Here is a 19,489-nt window from a genome sequence, read left to right as displayed (position 1 = left end):
CACATGCGTGACAGTTACTGATATCATTCTGCCCTGTAAGCTTTTCTTTTCATGGAGACTCACCTCTCCCAAAGGATTGATTGTCGCAAAAACCTTTTCAGTGTTGTGTGAGTGTGTGTGATGAATGTCTGTAATGTGGTCAGGACATCCACTGCGGTGTGCACTGGAGCAAAAAGAGCAGAGGATGTCACCTTACAGTGAATCATTTTGGACAGAACGTGAAGCTACGCTGTAGGTCTTTTCACCTCAGCAGTTTTAAGTTAAGGAGTAAATGACTTGTTTATGAGCCTGAAGCTATGGGAAGGTGAGTGAGAGTAGGAGGACGTGTCACAAAAGTGATTACAGCCGTACATGTTGCATGTCTGTCAAGCCTCACGTGAACTTACAGAAATACCTTAAATTGAATTAAATACACAGCAAATGGCCTTGTGGGGTTTCTTCTAGTTTCCGTTCACCTGAACACACAACTGAAATACAGTCGTACTGATTCATAGGTGTCAAGAAATGCATCAATGTGTCAGCAAAGGCAGAAGAGAAAGAAAACCCTAGGTGGTAAGCAAAAATAACAACAAAACCAGCCTCTCTCACAAAGACACAGTTAAAGTAACTTTTCTTGTTTTGTATCTTTTGCAGTTTGGTTAAACAGGTTTATAGTTTCCTCCGTGCTGAGCTATTCTTATAAAAGCGTCTTAAATAACATCTTAAAACCCTCAGCCTTTGCACTTCTCCTCATAAAGCTGAGGTTCGTGTTGGTGGGACAGAGATGTGGGTTACTTGGTCACCGGGTTTACGAGCTGTCTGCGTCTTGTTGTCATGCAAAACCATTTTCTTAACAGTTGTGAAAAAAAAAGTGAGGGTTTTGTTTTCAGAAAGTCATTCTGGGCCTGTAGAAGTCTTTGCCAAGACAGTGCAACGACTGAAAATTGTGATGATTAGATGACTGGGTCAAAGTATCTCCACAAAAATGGGTCCTGTGGTCATATTACCTTCTACCAAAATGATCAAAGAAAGGACAAACTGAACCAGCAACAGGGTCATGTGTGATCAAGACTCACAAAGACGGGCCTCTGTGGACTGATAAACCTCGTAGCTTTTAAAGATTTATGGCTGCTGGCGTGTTTACCTTAACTGAGGTCATACAGCATCAAACATGCTAAGCTTTAGAAGTCCATACCCCGCCCCCAACTTTTTTTGAGACGTGTTGCTGCCGTCACTGAAATAGTAAAATGTCTCATTTCAATATTTTATGTCTTTTATGTCATGTTTATAGGAATTGCGAATCAGTGAGTTATGTTTTCATTTACATTTGGCACAGTGTTCCAACCTCTCTGGAATTAGGGTTGTATGTTGCCATGTTACTTAAAGCACCCAGTGCCTCATCATGTGCTTTCAAAGAGAAACTCATTCAGACATGTGTCCCCGTTGGTGTCCCGTACAAAGAACATTTTACTTACACTCATAGATTTTTTAGCACCAAAAGTTAGAAATATTTCAGCTCTTAGCTCCAATGCGTTGTTAGTGGTCTCATAGCAACAGCTGTAGTAGCACAACAAGCAGCTGTTTCATTGTCAGAAAAATAAAAGGTGCCTCTAAGAGCCAAAGTTGTTTTTAGCCTCAAGTTAACTAGTTTTTGGAGAGCCCTCTGTTACTATCTCAGTCGCAACGTTAATTTCCTTGGTTTAATCATTTCCCTTTTAGACTCACATTACTGCGGTGTCCCGTGTGTTATATGAGAAAGAACTCCTGACCAACAGTGAATTTTTTTATGAATATGAATTTATAAACCTGTCATTCACTGGTCCTCATATAAATCTGTGTGACAGCTTTAAATTTTGTGTAATACATAAAACTGTCAGTCCACAACATGTGCCATGGGCTCAGGCAGGTGTTTGTAGGCACTTATAAAATTCACAAGGAGAACCTACAGTATGGCCTGGCTACGTTCCCAGAATTCATCGTGCTCAATGGAACTCCATTAAAAAATGATATAATATCAAATTCCAGTTGATTCAGTCTTGTCAGAGAGCCAGTACAAAGACCTTGAGGGAAGAACAGTAGGACCGGACGAATAGACGCTTAGAAGCAGCAGTTAAATGTTATCAGATGTGAGCTCTACTATAACCTTTTATCTGCAGAGACAAATCTATGGACAAAATCCCAAAGTCGGCTAATTTTAGGGTTCACATCCCAGTTAGTCAAAAGCTATTTTTAGCATTAGAAACAAATATTTTAGAAAGACTAAATCTAAGAGAAAAGCACTGATTCAGAAACCTAGTCCATATAATAACTTCAGCAGCTATTTCTCTGTGATAGGAGCTGTCACTCACCTAAAATGATTATTATACATGCACATTTTGGCTTTAAGGCCATTTATTTAACATATAGATTCACGGCGTTTGGTTCTGATCTCATCAAACAAACTAATAAAGAAACAATCGGTTAAAGTTTCGTAGCCTACCCAGAAATGTCTGACTGCTGAAAGCTTCTGACACTGAATTTGATCCTATTAAAATCCTGTCAACATCATTCCATGGGGAGACAGGAGGCTTCTCCAACCCAATCAGTCCTCCACCTGTGTTTAATTAAAAGAAGCTGTTAAGCTAAAAGGAAAAAGTCTCACTTTCTTATCCTTGTCTCTCTAATTAATACTATATTGAAAGTCTTTGCATTGCTAACCAAAACTGGGAAATTAGGGACGCTCAAGCGGGAACTGCTTGAGCGTCTGGCCTGGCATCCTGGGCCAAGAGCAGCTAAAGCATGACTGACCCTGGGTGGCTTCATGACTGCGAGCCAAAGATGGGGATTAACAGTTTGTGTTGGTCGAGGAGACACAGCAATTCCCTGCAGCCAATTGACAATTTGTTCAGATGTAATGAGATGGCTGGTGGTCCACGCATCATTCAGCTTTTGCTTAGAACCTACAATGCGGTGACCGTGACTTCTTCATATTTACAGTTTGAAAATCCCAAAATGTGAAAGAATATTAATGACAAACGCGGTGGTAGTGAACATGCTTCTTTATCACAGTGTGTCCAACACTGTCTGTCGTGCCCAAGAAAGAAAATTGGATTTTAATTACTTGAGTATAGGAATATGGCAAAAATCTCAAGATTAGTAAGCACTGCCTGTGTTTGGCAAGAGCACAGAATTAAAGCAATGGCAGAGGTCTAAGATACCTCACATTCCCTGTTATTTCAGATTAAAGAACAATTCCCCTGTGTGCACTCAAGCAGTATTTTTGGAATTACTCACCAAAAGTTACATAAGCAGATTGATACCACTCGTGTGGGTATTCTAAATACCCTGAGGTGCTAAATACAGTATGAAGCTTGGCTTTGCATTAAGACTTTAAAAGCCTTGGAAATGATTTGCTACTAAACAATTCCCTAAAGCTGATTTGATAACGTGATGGTTTGATCTGTAGAAAAATAACACTTAAATGTCTTATTTATGGCACTGACATACCATGCAATCAGTTGTTATGACTCCAATTATGTATCTTTCGCAGTATTTGAGTTTTTTGAACATACAAACATTAGAGTAGATTGTTGTTCAGGAAATATCTACATTGCAGTAATACTGTTCGTTTTGTTGAGTTGCCTCTTCATTGCTGCGGGGTGCTCACATGATGTGAGTTTGAGGATTCAGTCAGTTTGTTAGTCATGAATGCAGAAGTCAAAGGTTGACTCATCAGTTACTGCGGCACATTCAGACAAGGTAATCTGAAAAACAGACCGTGGTCAGAGCTACTTCAGGAAAGCCTCCTGATAGGGTTTATGGCTAATCTTTGACCCTCATTAGGCCGACATGGATCCATCTTTCCAGTGTGCACATCGGTGCTCTCCTTCATTATTTCTCTTCTTTCCTGTTTCCTCATTCCCCTGCTGCCAGAGCATGTATCCCACCTGTCCTCATCAAGCTCCACCCTAACGTCCTTGTTTTTGCTCTCCTCTCTTTTTATTTTCCTCTCCACACGTTCCTTCTTGTTCTTTGGCTCTGTCCTCAGGCTTCGATCCTGCTCCTCTGTCTCCAGCTGTTCCAGCTCCACTTTTAACTTGGTCTCTGCTGTGTTTTGTTTTCTCTGCGCATTTCCCACACCTGTTTCCTCCTTAAACCGAGCTCTCAGCTGCTGCTCACTGTGGCTCAGGTCCTCCTGCAGCCTCTGGTACATGTGGAGGGAGAAGTGCCATCCTCCATTCTCTTGCAACATGTCCTCCACTTTGCTCAGCAGCTGTCTCACCTGCTCCTGCTCCAGCTCACCTTCCCTGTCTGCTGCCTCACCTCCTCTGCTTGTTCTTCCCGCCCCCTTATCATCTTTTCTCCGCCGCCAGTACCTTCCCCATTTCCTTCCTTCTCCATTCATCGTCTGCTTTAGTCCCCCTCGTTTGGCAGTCACGGCTGCCTTGTTATCTAACACGTGATATCGATAGCGACACCTCTCCATCAGCCAGTGAAGGGCAGGCCCTCCTGATTGGATATGCTCTTCTATGCTGTGCCCCCTTTTCTTCAGCAAGTCTCCAAAAGTAAACAAAACCATTGTATGTCTCCAGACTCCAGAGGTGAAGACTTCCATCCTTCTCTCCACTGCTCTCCTCTCAGCCTCAGTGAAGTCCAGCAGAGGAATAACTAACAGAACAACATGAGGTCCTTCAGTTCCACAAAGAGACAAAGCTCTCAGCAGCTCAATTTTCTCATCTCGGGAAACAAACTCCTCAGATAACCCCCATCCTTGTGCATCCACCGCGGCCAAATGACGTCCAGCAGTTATGCCTCTAGCAGCTGCACTGGCCCCGCCTCCTCTGGTGTCAAAAACCTGCCCCTGGCCCAGCAGGGTGTTACCAGTGGAGCTCTTGCCTGTCCGCCTGGGGCCGACCAGCAGAATATTTAGTTGGCGTGAGGCTGTGAGAAGACAAAGGCAGTTGAGCTTTTAATCTGAGGGCCCTGAACTCTCTTAAGATTTGATTTGTGAACAGAGCAGTTAGTGTTCTCTGGAATGCCCCTTACAGATTCATCAGTTATGGAAGTCATGAAAGGTAGAGGACGATTAGTGCGATGCTAAGTGGAAGGAGTGATTCATATCCACCCACTTGCAATCACAGCTTCACCTCACATGAATCATCCATCTCAGCTTGTGGAAATCTACTTTCAAACTTAAGGTTCATCTTTATTTTATTCTTCAGTTCTCTGTTTTGCTGAACTAACTAGTTCTCCAAGACATTGTAAGATCAGATTAAAACATCCTTTTATTTCTAGGGAGACTTTTGTAACATCAAGCAATTGAGAAATATTTGTGTGAAAATCAACTCACCCGCATTCCCAGGTGAGTTCCAGGATCCCATTGTGACGCTTTCGTTTTGTGGATGATTTCTGGAAGCTGCACATATTAATGATATCCCTCCACACTAATAACAAAATAGTACTGCGGTACTTGATACTACAAGGATACTTGAAGCTCACCCATGACTTGATCTCCTGCTTGAGGATTATGTCTCTGGCTAAATTCTGATGCACGTTCCTCTTATCAACCGTTTGATTGAAGCGCCTCCCATGTTTATTGCTGACTCTTGAGGTTTCTTGAGGAATATAAAGCTATCAGAGCTTTATGGCTTCCAGACAAGTTGTTTTGTTATTTTTGTATTGCTTTGTGTGCAGTGGCTTTTTACAAGCCTACTGCTCTGAAACTGGACTGGAGGATGGTATCTCCGATGAATCATTGCAGAAAAGTCACAGCAAAACAGCTGAAAAAGTGTCCAACACGTTGGGAGGCGGCAGTAGAGGCAGCAACAGCCTGTATCGAGTGCCTCCTTCCAAAGAGCCTTGAAATGCAGAGCTTTACTATAGTGGGTAAAATGTGTGACGCCGTAATATTTGATGCAAATATGGAAAAAGTTTTAACAAATGACAAGCTTTTACCCCTGCGAAGCAGTACGTTGCCAATCAAATGAACATTTGATTTGATACAGTTATCACCCGTTTTCATGGTGTGTGGAATATCTGCTCATCTGTTTACTTCCGCCATCATAAGATCATAACATTTCAGCTTTTAAAGCAGTTCAAGCAGTATATCTCAAGGCCTTTCCGCATGCTTTCTTTCTGGGGAATTGACTGATATCCTCTTTGTTTCTTTGTTGGGCAGTTTATTGTCTTTCGGGGAGTTGCTGTGGTTCAGTGTGTGTGAAATGTGAAAAACATTATACTTGCTTTACCGAACCATAAGGTATAGGAATAAGGTTAATGAGTGCTCTGTAATTGCAGATCATTTCTCTCCCGCCCTCCCTGCCTTATTTACTCAGTGTCAGGACTCACATGTTTGTTCCGTCTGCAGCCTTAATCTGAATCCACGCACCTCTGAGATTAAAGTTTACTCTGAACATGTGCCTGCACTCACAGTCTTGCATTATTTTTGTGTGTTGGCAGATGTGCGTTTTTAGTTTGAATTGCTCATAAGGGCGTGGTTTCATGCACGGTCCTGCTCGGAGGAAGAAGTGCTGAGTATGTCTGTTTCATGATGAAATGTTTTTCTTTCTGATCAGGTTCAAACTCGTTGCATTGTGTGACAGGATGTGATTTAGGTGGGGGAAGATGAGATGAGCTTTCGTCAGAACAATGCATCATATACAGCCACTCATTCTTCATGAAAATTAGGGTTTTGTATCTCCTCCTTTGGATCATCTCATTTACAGTGTAGCGTTACACCTTTGTGTCTCTATGACTTCTAATCTTCTTTGTGTGCTGCTTCGGTGTGAGTGAGCAGACCAGCACTCCGACACACTCACAACCTGACCTGACACGTAAAGCCTGTGAAGGATCAGCTGGCTTTTATCTCCTGGTGGCTGAGGCCCGCCTGCTGCATGTGCTCATGCCTGTTTATCTGTTAACACACGTGTTTGTGTGTGAGTGGATATTGTCCCTTCCTCTACCAGGCATAAAATAGAACGCTACAGCAGCGGCAGCAAAGTCCACTCACGTTCCCTTTACCTTTACGTCTGTTTTTGTTTCTGTTTTGACCTTTGCTCCTATTGCTTCAGCTGCTTTGGCTCGATCTGTATCTGTCCTTTTTCTCTGGCAAATGCATAGAAACACAGTGACCTATCCTGGCTGTACATCTAATGAGGTTCGCTGTTCTTAGGAGGCTGCATTTCACAGAAAGTGTCTCCACTGCTTTCATGCAGACTGTGTAGATGTTAATGTGCTAATGCTCGCCTCCCTCTCTTTGTACGATTTGATATTTAGTTATGTTACAAAGCTTGACATGTACAATGCAGACACGATCTTCCCATCAACACAGCTTACTTACCCTTTATTTTTTACCTCTAAAACCCTGCATATAGTTATTGATCGATTAGCTTTGTTATGAATTTGTTATCTGTTTAAATGACATGTTTAACCCTTCCGTTAATAAATAAATTATCAATATTATTCCACTTTCTCTCGCACTGGCTGAAAATGTATTCTGATAACTTATCTCGTACACTCATGAAATGGAGTAAAGTACATATGAAAGTTCTCCAGTCTTCCTCTCAAAGAGATGCTAAACTTGAACTTGTGCTTTTTTTTTTTTTTGTAAAAGTTAGTCTAATAAAGTTAACCAGAAGCCCTTTTACATCTGAAATGGACGCCATGAGGCCAAAGCCGGTTGATCTCTGCAGACGAGGTTGAGAACAGGTCACCAAAGCAACACCGTAAACAGAGAAGGAGCTTGTTGGAGAGGAAATGTATGTCATCTAAAGTGTAACATTTACTCCAACCATCTGTTCCTAAACCTAACCAAACAGTGACTTCTTTAGAAAATGCGTAATAAAAGTTAAACACTAGCATAAGGAAATAAATGTCTATTACCTACTGGGAACTCAATCCCTTGGCTTGAAGTCTCGCATCCTACATGTTATTGTAGATTGATACCTTGTATATTCAAAGATGGAGCTTCTCCTTGATGACATAGAGCAAGCATCAGTGTGGTGCCAGATGGCAGTGAAAATGTGTTGCCACGTAGAGCAGTAGTATTCCTTTAGTTGTGTTTGACATTCACCAAGGGAATGTAATTTGAAGAAGTTCTTTTTAGCAAATAAATCCTCCTCCAGCTCAAGTTACAGGCCATAAAGCCAAAACGTTGAGCTAAACAACGCTAAAATGCTGTGTAGACATATGAGAAACTGCAGATAGAAAAAGAATTCTCTTTGGGTTTGCCACCACAAGTAAAAGTTTTTACATTTCCACAGTCAACTCTCTCAACATAAGAAATGTATTAGTGCACATTTGATCAGCTTTTTATCGTCTTTTTCAGAGATCTTATCAGTGCTTGATGTTTTACTCACACCCTGTAGTTCTTTTTTTATTTTTTATTGCAGTCTCACTACAGTTTACACACAGGTTAAAGGATTAATAATTTAAGATCTACTTGATAAATTATGCCAACAGATTTCCTCTAATATTGACATTTTTATGAACTCATTCCACCTCCCTGTAGTTTGTTACTGCCAAGGACATCTGTGCTCTCTCCTCTCCTATTTATCACCCTCTTCCCTTTAAATCCTTCCTCGTCTCTCGACTTATGACCTCTTCACATCTCTCTGTCCTTCATCTCCTTTGCTCTTCACTCCTCTTCTCTCCCCTTTTCCTCCTCCCCCGTTTTGCCTTTATTTTTCCACCTCTCTTTCGCATCTTGCCTCCTCCTCTTTCTCTTATCTTTTTGCCTCTCTTCCCAGAGGAGACGGTGAACATTGGATTTACAGTAATTCGGGCCTGTAAAGAGAGAACGGAGCTTTAAAAAGAAACACAACTGTGGCTTGTATTACCACCAGCTCGTCTCTGTACTAGCCAGATCTGCCCACAGCGCCTATCTCTCTGTGTGACACTAATGTTGCCGGTAAGATATGAGTCATACCGAAAGATCTGCATGAACAATTTAAGCAAAAGCGTTTGATTTGGCCAAATATCTCAAGACTGAGATTGCTCTTGGAGAACTTCAGATACACCCCTTCCAAAATGTGTGTGGGATGGGCTTTGTTTGTAGCCATTAGTCCTCCCACCCTGTTGCTGCAACCTTTTTTTTTTAACACAAAAGGGTTTTCTAACAAATCCTCTATGGACTGTAGCAACATTACTGCATTAGTTCTGCACAGTGGCTGCTTCAATATGCCTTAAATTGTGCTCAAAATTGCACACTGAAGTAAGCAAGTGGATACAGGACACAGCCGAAGGCACATTAGCAATGGATACCAGCGACTTCCCTCTGTGCCTGTGAAGGGCATTGGTGATGGGCAGAGTTCACTTTCTAGTGTGTTTGAAAAAGAAGATGCTGTGCTCAAAGAGTAAAAATACACCTCTGGCTAATCCCTGCCTCATCCGGGTTAAGCCTTTTTTTAAAGTGAGATTTAAATATGGTTATTTTGAATGACTTTTCACAGCTCTATGCATGAGGAGTAACGGCTGGGTCTTTCTTGTGATGCCAGGGATGTCCATATACAGACCAAGGATAAAAGAGCTTTAAATGCCTGCCTCAGTTCTTCTGCTTTACTATTCAGTGTAGACATAAAATCTCACCAACATATTGGCCTTTATCTTCTGTGGGAATGGACACAGTTGGCGATCACTCCTGAGTGAAATGTCTCTGCAGTAGTTCTGGGTATTTATCAGCTCCAGCTCGGATCGGCACTAATAAAAAGCTCATTCTCATTCTCAAGCTCAAAGACATTCTCATTTTTTTTCCATTTAAGGCTGTGATGAATGAAGACTTGTCAACTCCATCTGTAACTTTTGTGACTCTTTGGCATCTAAGCGTACAATTCTAGTCTCTGTGTACTATCTCTGTTTACTCACCTACATGCCTGCATTATATTGAAGTTGACACAGAATACGAATGAAAACAAGCAAACACAAAATAATGTAAAAATTTAATTTACACATATTTTAGCACAGAAAACAGTATTATATTAGTATTATCAAGTTGAGATAGGAAATAGTCTGGAGTCTTCTTTGTATCAAACCTACTTTTTTTTAAAAGGTCCAAGTAGCTGATATTCATTTAAATCGAGCAAGATTAGCCCCTCAGACTAATAAATGCAGAGTCATTACATGCTGCCTTACAAACTCTTTAAAGAGTTATAAAAGTGAGAAGAAATTATTTGAACAGAAACTAACAGCATTTGGTACCCGACTGTTTTTAATCTCTTGTGAATAAGACATATAATTGTTGGTACCGAGGTTCAACACAGCTGTCAGTGACTAAATCTTCTGTCTGTGTGTGGCCGGTTGGTGCGCATGTATTGTTTCCTTCACTGTACTCCAGTATTTTAAGACCTTTCGTCATTTCTGAGACGTGTGCGAGTGCTCGTCAGGTTGATTTTCTGTATCCGTGACGTTGCATATATGAGCGCTCTTTGCGTCTGTTTTTCTACCCATCGACCTGTTTGCCGTACAGGTTTGTGGATTTCCTTTCAAGCAAATGTTTGCTTCTTTTGAGCGTTTCATGTTAACGGGAAAACACGGTTTATGGATTAGCAGAAAGCAAAAACAAAGCGGCATGGGTGAAATATGCCATGAATTCATATCTATGAGCTGGAAATACACGAGCTTATGGGACAATTTGGGGTTGTGCATTACTTCAACTTTTACCACTGTTGTCACATGAAAACCTTGCAACCTCAGGTTTTTCATATATTTACTTTAATTAAGGGATTAAAGGATTAAACACCCCTCTTAATTCCTCAACCTCTCAGGCTTAGAAAACACCGTCAAAGCTAACAGGATAATGATAACTGTGTTGTCATCAAGCGAAACGCAGACCTGTTTTCTGTCTCCCATTGACGTATTTGAGATAATGTTCTCTCCCAATAGTGGCGATTTCTACATGCCAGAAAAGATCGGTCACTGCGGCCTTGGAGAGTAGAAAGATGGAAAAGATCAAATTAGTGAGCAAGAGAAGAGAGCTGACACAGGGGATTCTTCTCAGCTGATGGTCAAACCTCGACGGGGGAGAGAGGAGAGGTGCACTGTTACTAATGAGATTGAATGGAATGGGGGGGGGGATCATGTTTCGTTTGGTTAGTTCAATTGAGAGTTGTTCACTTTTGCTTAGAAATCGGTATTAATTTATCCCCATGGTTATTTTCTGCTAAGATATTTATGCGGTGAAAATCGTGATTGCCAGATGAAAAAAAAAGAGCTATTTAAAGCTTTTTGTCTTGCAGCGACAGAGCAACCTACAGTGATGGTCTCCAGAGGCATTGAAGGTTTTTTTTTCTGACGAGCTCTGCTGTAGTTTTGTTGTTTCTGCACGGCCAGGCACTGCAAACGTTTGTCACATGCAACTCGACACTGCAGCAGGGAAACACCGAGGTGATATTGTAGAACAATGCAGACACACATTTGCACCGGTATAAAACGTTCACAGCAGCGAGAATCGATCTCACGAGGAATCATACATCCAGCTTTAGTTTCAGTTACATTTTCCTGTCACCTGATTTGAATCACATTGTGGTCTGTTGTCATTTTGACACTTGGGTTATTTGCTCCAACTTCTGCAGTCATCGTGTGATGCACACAGGCCCAAGACACACAATTACCCATAAAAAGGAGAAATCGTAAATTGTAAGTGATCCCTCAATTTGAATCTTTTCATTATTATAGCAAACCATAATCAGAAAGGAAAAAAACTGCTGTATTATTGTGTTAAGTAGTTATGGTAGCTTTCTTGTTTCCTCTTTGAGTGAAATACAAACTTAGCAGCATAATGGTTTCTCACAAATGCGTAAAAGCTAATGTGATCTCATCAATAGTGCAGCACGGAAGCTTGATGATCTCGTTTCTTTGCACTCAGGCTCTCAAATGTCAGTCAGTGATGAAGGATAAACAGCCTTTAAGTTTGACTCCAGATCTTGTTTCCATATTTATGTCCAAAAACTGATTTTTTTCTTCTTCTTAGCAGTTACAGTGTTAGCCTGAGGTTATCTTGTCTCTCACAGAACTTAAAGCATTCCTTCTTTCCCTTCAACTCTCTCTGGGTTTTACCTTGAAACTCAGCATTCATCTCCCGGTCGGGCTTTATTTAGCTTCTGGTCGTCCCCTCGGGTCAGTTTTTACATCCATCATAAAAGCGATGCTGCTGTTGCCATTTTCACCCTCTCTCATTATCATTTTCCACAGACAATAAATCCTGCTCTCTGCCGCTTCGCTCTGCATCTTATTACTGTTGTGTCACATCGCGTTCCCCTATTACTCCTTGTTCCCATCACGGCAGATTAGGGGTCTCAGTTCATATCCATATAAAATGCCTGATCAGGGGAGAAGTTCGTCACCAGCTGCACATGCATGGCATCAGCGTGATTTTCTGAATTTGCTGTTGTTTTCCATCTTTGTATAAATAGATGTACTACTAGCCGAGCTGGGTGGTTTGATTCCCAACGTTGCCATCGATCAAACCTAAAAGAACGGGTGGCACTTTGACAGGCAGAAAATGTCCAATAAAAACATGTTTTACTCAAAGATATTAATGTCACCGGAAGCGGTTAAGTCAAAACACAATGACATATTGATATCATTATGAACCAAGGGCAGCCAGCTATTTAATCAAGATCTATAAATAAAGAGCTTCGACAAATGTCACAAGGACCCGTGGTATTAACTGAACTACAAGCGATATCGAGGATATTGAGATATTTAGTGATGGTATTCGCTCTCCCTGCTTTTTGAGACACAGCTCTTCTTACGGCACTGAATGTATAATGATGCTGATGCAAATGACCCGGTGCTGATGATCCACACTGGACCGCCTTATTAGCTTTTCTCCCTTGAGGAGATGCTTAAAGGATAAAACAATGATGGAATATGTGTCATTAAGAAATTAATTTTGGCATTGATGTTCTGGGTATCTGTATAGAACTTATTAAGACTAACTAATTACTGGCATAATGCAATAGAGGGCCTTTTACTCAACTGGGGGCAGCTAATGATTAAGCTGGAGCTTTTTATAATTTAACATAAATAGAGCTACAGAATCACCTGGAGCTTGAATGGTATGATTAACAAACACATGAGCATTACTATGGATTGAAGTCTCAGTTTTCCTTCATCAGACTGTATGACACAGTGTAAGACATGGTGTAAGTGTTCATTCATGACAAATGAACACCAATAAAGCAGCTGTTTGCAAATTAATTTATGAAGTAACTGTTACTGAACTGAGTTGAGTATACTGCTTTAAAGTCTTTAAAATTCCTCCTAACAACAGGATGTGGTAGCTCGCTTACAAGAGAGTTTAATGCAGAAGTTGCCATGGTGTTCATAATGCAGTATCATGAATAGGGCCTCGGTGGAAAGGGTACCTGATGATATCTGGTGGAATAAGCAGCGCTGTTTTGAATCCTTCAGCTGATATAAAACTTCTCCTTGAGGTGTGTCGATTTCAGGCCAATTAAGTCTTTTTTTTAGTGACTGGGAATGAACAACACAGCTTATTAATATTTACATTTTCAGTTGACTTTTCTTTTGTATTAGTTAAAGTTATCTCCAGAGAAGTGAAATGAAAAAAAAGGGAGGGAGACGCACAAAGCTGACACTGTCTCCTTCCTCCCAGCAACCAAACTGCTGAAATTGTCTCTAGATAAAGAAAACCGCACTAAAGAGCCTACAAGTGCGCTCAGATTAATTGGATCTGGTATAAAACTACTCTCTTGGTAAGTGCGTTCACAGATCGCATGCACAGTGTTAACTTGCTGTGAATATAGAAAAAAAAAGAAGAAAAAAGTTACTCCAGAAGGCTTAAATCAAAGTTCTCAGATCTCTTCTTCTGTGCTTTGATGAGTCCCACACAGGGACTTTTGGCTCTAAGTCAGCACCAGTAATGTCTTTTCTTTTTTTTCTTTTCATTAATTAATCAATCTGTCTTTTTTTTTTTTTGCTGAGAAGGTAATGAGCCAATTCTGTGCAGCCGAAATGAGCATTGTTGTCATCCAGCAGAGATACTCGTGCATAACCTCATGTCGGGTTTTAATACCACGTTGTGCGGCAGCTGACATTTTCTTTAACTTCTGAGCAGATTTAGTTTTCAGTGCTACCTGCTATGAAGATCAACATGTCGAGACTTCTGGGCCAAGCTTGAATTACAGTTTTCAATTCCAACCAAAGGGGACATTAATCAAAAGCAGGTTTCTGTCACTCTGATCATCAGCCAGCTCAGAATCATTTTAGCTCCCCGTTTGAAAACTGCTTCGTTCTTTACAAGATTTCGGCTGGACCACTGGAGGTTGTCGTTTATCAGCATGTATCATCTTGTGTGTGTTGATGCAAATTAGGGACATACTTGACTTACTGGTTAGTCAACCTTGTCACTGTTTCTGTAGTGATTCTGACAAGCAGCTGCTCTAACATGAGGTCATTTAGCAGGTGAGAATGGATGGTGCCCCTGACTGAAGAGCTGCTTCTGTCGTGGTGAGGAACACACAAAACTGTAGTGTGTCATAAGTGGGGAGCGTGGTGAATTCTGTCAGATAGGCAGTGTGTGTGTGTTTGAAAACCCATTTTTAATCAAGCAAAATGATGCTACAGTTGTTCTGTTTTCTGAGGTTAATGTGACCGAATACCTTCGTACTGGACCAGAAAGCAGCAAACGGAACGTCGCTTTAAGGCTGCATAAAATGTTTTATAAAAACAAAAAGAAAACATTCAGTTAATTATGTTAGAATGAAAACAATAAATAATTGTATTTAATTACAACGATTAGTGTATTGCTTGTGAGAAGCTGAGGTAATGATACCACTCAGCCATTATGGGCCACCATTAATCTACAGCACATTCTGTAGTTGCACCGAGAGCTGAAAGTAGAAACTAACACTGCTGTCATTATTGTGTCTGTCCACAAGTGAGGAACCGCGCTTGTGTGGATGAACATTAATGTGACAGTGACACTGCAAGGACACGCACCCACGATGAGTGGATGTATGGGTCGGGAGCGTGTGGAGGCTGGGCTGTGTTCTGTTGGGTTAACCTTGAACACACACACACACACACACACACACAGACAGAGCTTTGCAGCTTCAGGGGCAGGTGAAAGAGGACGTCCAGAACTGGGTGTTTTTCCACAACAAGAACAGCAGGAAGAGAGGCACCGATAGACTAGCTGCTGTTATAACTCTCATAGTCCGAGCAAAACACTTGAAACTTTGACATGATGCCACTTCAAAGACGAAGACATCACCTCAGTTTTTTTTCTACTTGTACACTGTGTGAATGGAGAAACAAAACCAGTGTAGAAGGGCGAAAATCTGCAGTCCGACCAGCTTTGTCCCCCATGTAAAATAATTATGTTTACAACCGTACAAAAATAATTTTCTCTATAGTTTATTTCCTCCCTCGTGACAGCTGTACGGGAGATTAATTCTTATATAACTCACCCTTTTGTGACACTCAAGCACTGTGTCTGCTACCTGATGGATGTGCACCGTGTTATCTGGTTACCCGTTCCATAAAAGCCATTTCTGCCTACAAAAAAAAAAAATCAAGATCACGACTTTTAAAAGCTTTAAAGCGACCACAGTAGTTACGTACACCTTGTGGTTATAAGCTGATTACTTAAATTGGAATCTTGTTATTTGTATCTATCCTCATTTTTCACCGATTCCCCCTTCTCTTCCCTCTGAATGACTTTCATATTTCCTGTGCTCCATTTCCCTGCGTTTCCTACCAGATGATGCTCTGATGGTCAGTGTCACGGTGTCGGCTTACTTCAAAGGCAGCTGCGCATATTGTTGCGTGTACAGTATAGTGCACAGAGCCTGTGTGTGCTCTGTTGTGTAATAAGTGCTCATATAGCTGCTGCCTGTCTTGGCCAGTAGACGCCAAAAAAGAGAGTTTAAATCTAAAAAAATCAAGCTTATAGTAGAAAAAGATGAGGGTTATGAGTTGCCATTTTGGTCACTGAGCAAATCTGTTTTGCTGTGGTGATTAAGTCATTCGCATGTGTTCATTACTATTAACTGATTGAGCTGAGAAAGTTAAATGCATGTGGAGGAAGCTACCTGGTCAAGTTGTTAAACCCAAACAAATGAAAAGGTCAAAGAGTTCATAGTTGTGGTTAAACGTATCAAGAGTAACTTTTTCTAGTGTTTGTTTGATTGTCTGAAACCTGAGTGTCTGCTCCAGTCATGTGATCATTATCACTACACGATCTGTGTAGTGTAGACTGTCGGGAGTCAAAATCTCATCAAGCTATCCTGAGGGCAGCTTTATTTATTTATTTATTATATTAGTCACATCCTCCGCTTCAGAGAGTTTTTGTGATGCAGACACGCATGATGTCATGTCTTTGTGGTATGATTTACTGTTCACTGCACAGTAAATCTAAATAGGTCAACATGAGTAACATTTACCAGTAACTGTCCTTATTATATAAGTCGGTCATTGTCAGTTGTTGATGAAAGAACACTTCCTTTGTAATCACACCTTCGAAGGAAACTGCTGGCAGTTGTCAAGTTACATCTGAGTTCAAGAGACTGGAGGTTCTTTATAAAAAAAACGGCAGATTCCTTAACAGTTAAAGCGACATTTTAGCCAAACCCCTCAAATTAAAGCTCAAAATCTACACTTTAGTCACACCTGTAAACCCATATTTTATGGCTTTTATTTTTTGCTTAGCCAGGTTACACAAGAAAATTATCCAAGTTTGTGTGAGTGAGGAGGGGGTGTAACTATTTAAAGAGTGCATCGTGACTCCCTCTTATCTCTCTTCTATCTTCTCATTCAACAAAGCAAATGTAAAAGATATACCTATGAAAGGCAGAACTCATAAACATAACAGCCACAGGCAAAATGGTTTAAAGTAAACCTTTTTCTTCTCTGCCTCTCCTCAGCTGAGCCTCTGCCTCTGATGGACCTGTGTCGGCGTGCGGCCCGCTTGGCCTTGGGTCGAGACCGGCTTCAGGAGATCGAGAGCCTTCCTCTGCCCCAATCCCTCAAAAATTACCTCCAGTATCAGTGACCGACGGACCAGCGGAGCCAACTGGAACTACACAACGACACAAAGCAGACCGGCCGAGAGTCTACATACGGATGACAGGATGAATTTAAAGACACGCGGAGGCTGAGATTGAATGAGAAATGTCCACACTGGGAGCGCCATGGCTCACACGAATCAGCAAAAGGACGGATATGACGACGGTGGATCAACTGACTGAAGTCAGGCTGTCAAACAAAAAATTGGACAGCACCAGCTTCTTTTTGTTTTTAAGCTGCTTTTCCATTCGTTTTGGACTTGAAATAAATTATTACTGTTGACGGTTTCCTATCAGTGTCTCATTCATCCAGACTCAAAGCCCATCCTCTCAGGGCACAGAGCGGTAAAGTGGCGGTGGAGACACAGCGGTGAGCAACCACCACCACCTCGTGGCCAGAATGAAAACAGCACAGAGAAAGCACACTAATCCAATCCATGGAGGCCTTCCTAAGATACAGTCAGTGAGCATATCATTGCTGCTGGTGTCTGTTCAACAAGATGACGTGCGCCCAAGAGGATTTTAACACTGATGTTGTTAAGTGACTCTGACTCTGGGCCCATCCAAAAGCTGTCACTGCATACACAGAGTAGACCAAGACACGGCTGTAAGGTGTGCAGTTTACTACAGGACATTAGTTCTACCAGCTTCGTTGAACTAAGCCCCTTCAGATATGTAACATTACTGATTTGTTTGTTCAAACAATCTTAATTTCATTCTCTTTTGAACTGATTTTATAGTCTTTTGTGCCTATCAGTGAATATTTCTCATTTTATGTAACATGAAAATGTTCAGAAGTGATAGAGAATAAGAACCCTGCTGATCTCCGTCATCAGAACGCTGTGTGTGTAGTTATTTTAAATGCAACTGACAACAACCAAACGACCCACAAGCTGTCATCCGATTTTAACCCCAATCAGGATCAAGCAACTCAAAAGTTGGTTGACATCTCCTGTGTAAGATGCAATAAATGTCTCCGTTTGCAGAAGAAATTAGTTGCAAATGAGGCAGAAAAGACAAGCGTGTTTGCTGTAGAAATGTTTCCACTTTGGAGGAAAAGAGATTGCCATTATGACTTTTCAATAATGAGATGCATGTCTGAAAGGGGCTTTATTAAAGTTACCAGACAGGAAAAATTGTCTTTTTTTAATTTTTTTTTTTAAGTAGAGTTGTACTGCATCATGAACCATTCCTCACACAACACTAACTCATCTATGATGATGTCAAACCACAACCAAAGTATTTCATTCTTAGCTGTGGGGTGTTTCTAAGAGCTTAGGCCGCCGCCTTGCTTGTGCTAATATGCTGTTAGCACAAAGACAAGCCTGCTGTTGTTTGTAGCACCCTGCTGTAGCTCACTGGTGGCAGACATTGTGTGTCTGCTGTCCACACGACTGTCTTAATGACCACAAACGGCAAAACTAACAGATCCAGCGCAGATCTAGTCTCACTGGATCTGTGGGGAGGACTGTATCCAGACGTAGGAACATTACTGCGACTGTAGCAGCACAATGGCTGTGGTGTTGGGTCAGGACAGCATACATAACCCATGCACAACCACTCGTGTGCGTGCGTGCACACCCTGAAGACCAATCGTGTTTTATTTCCTAAACATAGCTTGAGTCACTTTTTAAACTATTGTTTGCATCCTCCATTTTAATGACTTTTATTGAGAGTGCTGGGATGGTCTGAATCTGAGGATGGTGAGATGACGACGACGACGTTTATTTATCACAAGCTAGTTCTGTGTGTGTTTTGTTAAACTGATCATTGATGGTTACATTCAGGTAAATGTAATGCAACGATGCTGGTGATGAAGGGAGAGACAAACCCAACTGTTTCTTTAATGCTGCTTTTATTATTACTATTATTATTATTATTATTTGCAATGGTGATGGTCTAACCTCCTGTTTTTATGAGTGTGGATGAGGAGAGAGGGACCATTCTTGAGAGCAGTGGAATGTATGAACAGACGGTGCAGCTGAGGTGTTAACAGATGTGAAATGTGAATAAAAGCCAAGTGACTTAAAAATGGTTCTTTGTCTTCTTTTTCCTTAAACACGCTGCCACTTGAAAAATAGGCCCAAAAAAACAACACGACTGATGTTTTATGAGAATGCTTACTAAGAAGCGTGCTATTTTTTTAAATACATCTGACGTTTATTTACGAGCAAAAAAAAAAAAGATATCAATCTGCAGAAAGATGCAAATGAGATTGTTTGGGTTATTGGGGTCTTCCACCTTTGCAGCATCTTAAATTGTGTCTCAGGGAGCAGTCAGTCATGCACCCACTTAGTAAAGGAAGCCAAACTGGGCATTAAAGTATCTGGTCATGGGCTTAAAGCATGATTTATGAGCTCGCGCAGCTTAAAATGCCGCTCAGACACAGTCAATAACATACCAATGCTTTAAATGTCCACCAGTTTAAAACGCAGCGAGAATATCGCAGACATGTGCTTCAGTGTGCTTTCAGGCTTCATTTTTCCATTGCACACTTAAGGATC

General features: G+C 41.2%; 2 protein-coding genes across 3 annotated transcripts in view; one reads left to right on the top strand and one right to left on the bottom strand.

The window, feature by feature from the left end:
* Positions 1 to 19,020, top strand: part of LOC140269085 (SPRY domain-containing SOCS box protein 4-like) — a 67,814-nt gene extending 48,794 nt beyond the window's left edge. For both annotated transcript variants that reach the window (XM_072364107.1, XM_072364106.1), the window contains exon 3: positions 16,845 to 19,020. In XM_072364107.1, coding sequence (XP_072220208.1) covers positions 16,845 to 16,972 — 128 coding nt within the window. In that variant the 3' untranslated portion in view covers positions 16,973 to 19,020. The remainder of the gene's footprint in view (positions 1 to 16,844) is intronic.
* On the bottom strand, positions 3,752 to 5,339 carry LOC140269066 (GTPase IMAP family member 9-like). The gene is made up of 3 exons (XM_072364091.1): positions 5,309 to 5,339; positions 4,397 to 4,899; positions 3,752 to 4,255 (listed from the first exon to the last, which is right to left on the bottom strand). Exons 1-3 carry the CDS (start codon positions 5,337 to 5,339, stop codon positions 3,752 to 3,754), a joined length of 1,038 nt encoding a protein of 345 aa, XP_072220192.1.
* Positions 19,021 to 19,489: the final 469 nt, after the last annotated feature.

This window comes from Leuresthes tenuis, unplaced genomic scaffold (genome assembly GCF_036924035.1).
Source record: "Leuresthes tenuis unplaced genomic scaffold, fLeuTen1.0.hap1 SCAF_14, whole genome shotgun sequence".
NCBI lineage: Eukaryota > Metazoa > Chordata > Actinopteri > Atheriniformes > Atherinopsidae > Leuresthes > Leuresthes tenuis.
Note: the sequence above shows the minus strand (reverse complement) of the source record. Positions and strands in the feature narration are given on the sequence as shown.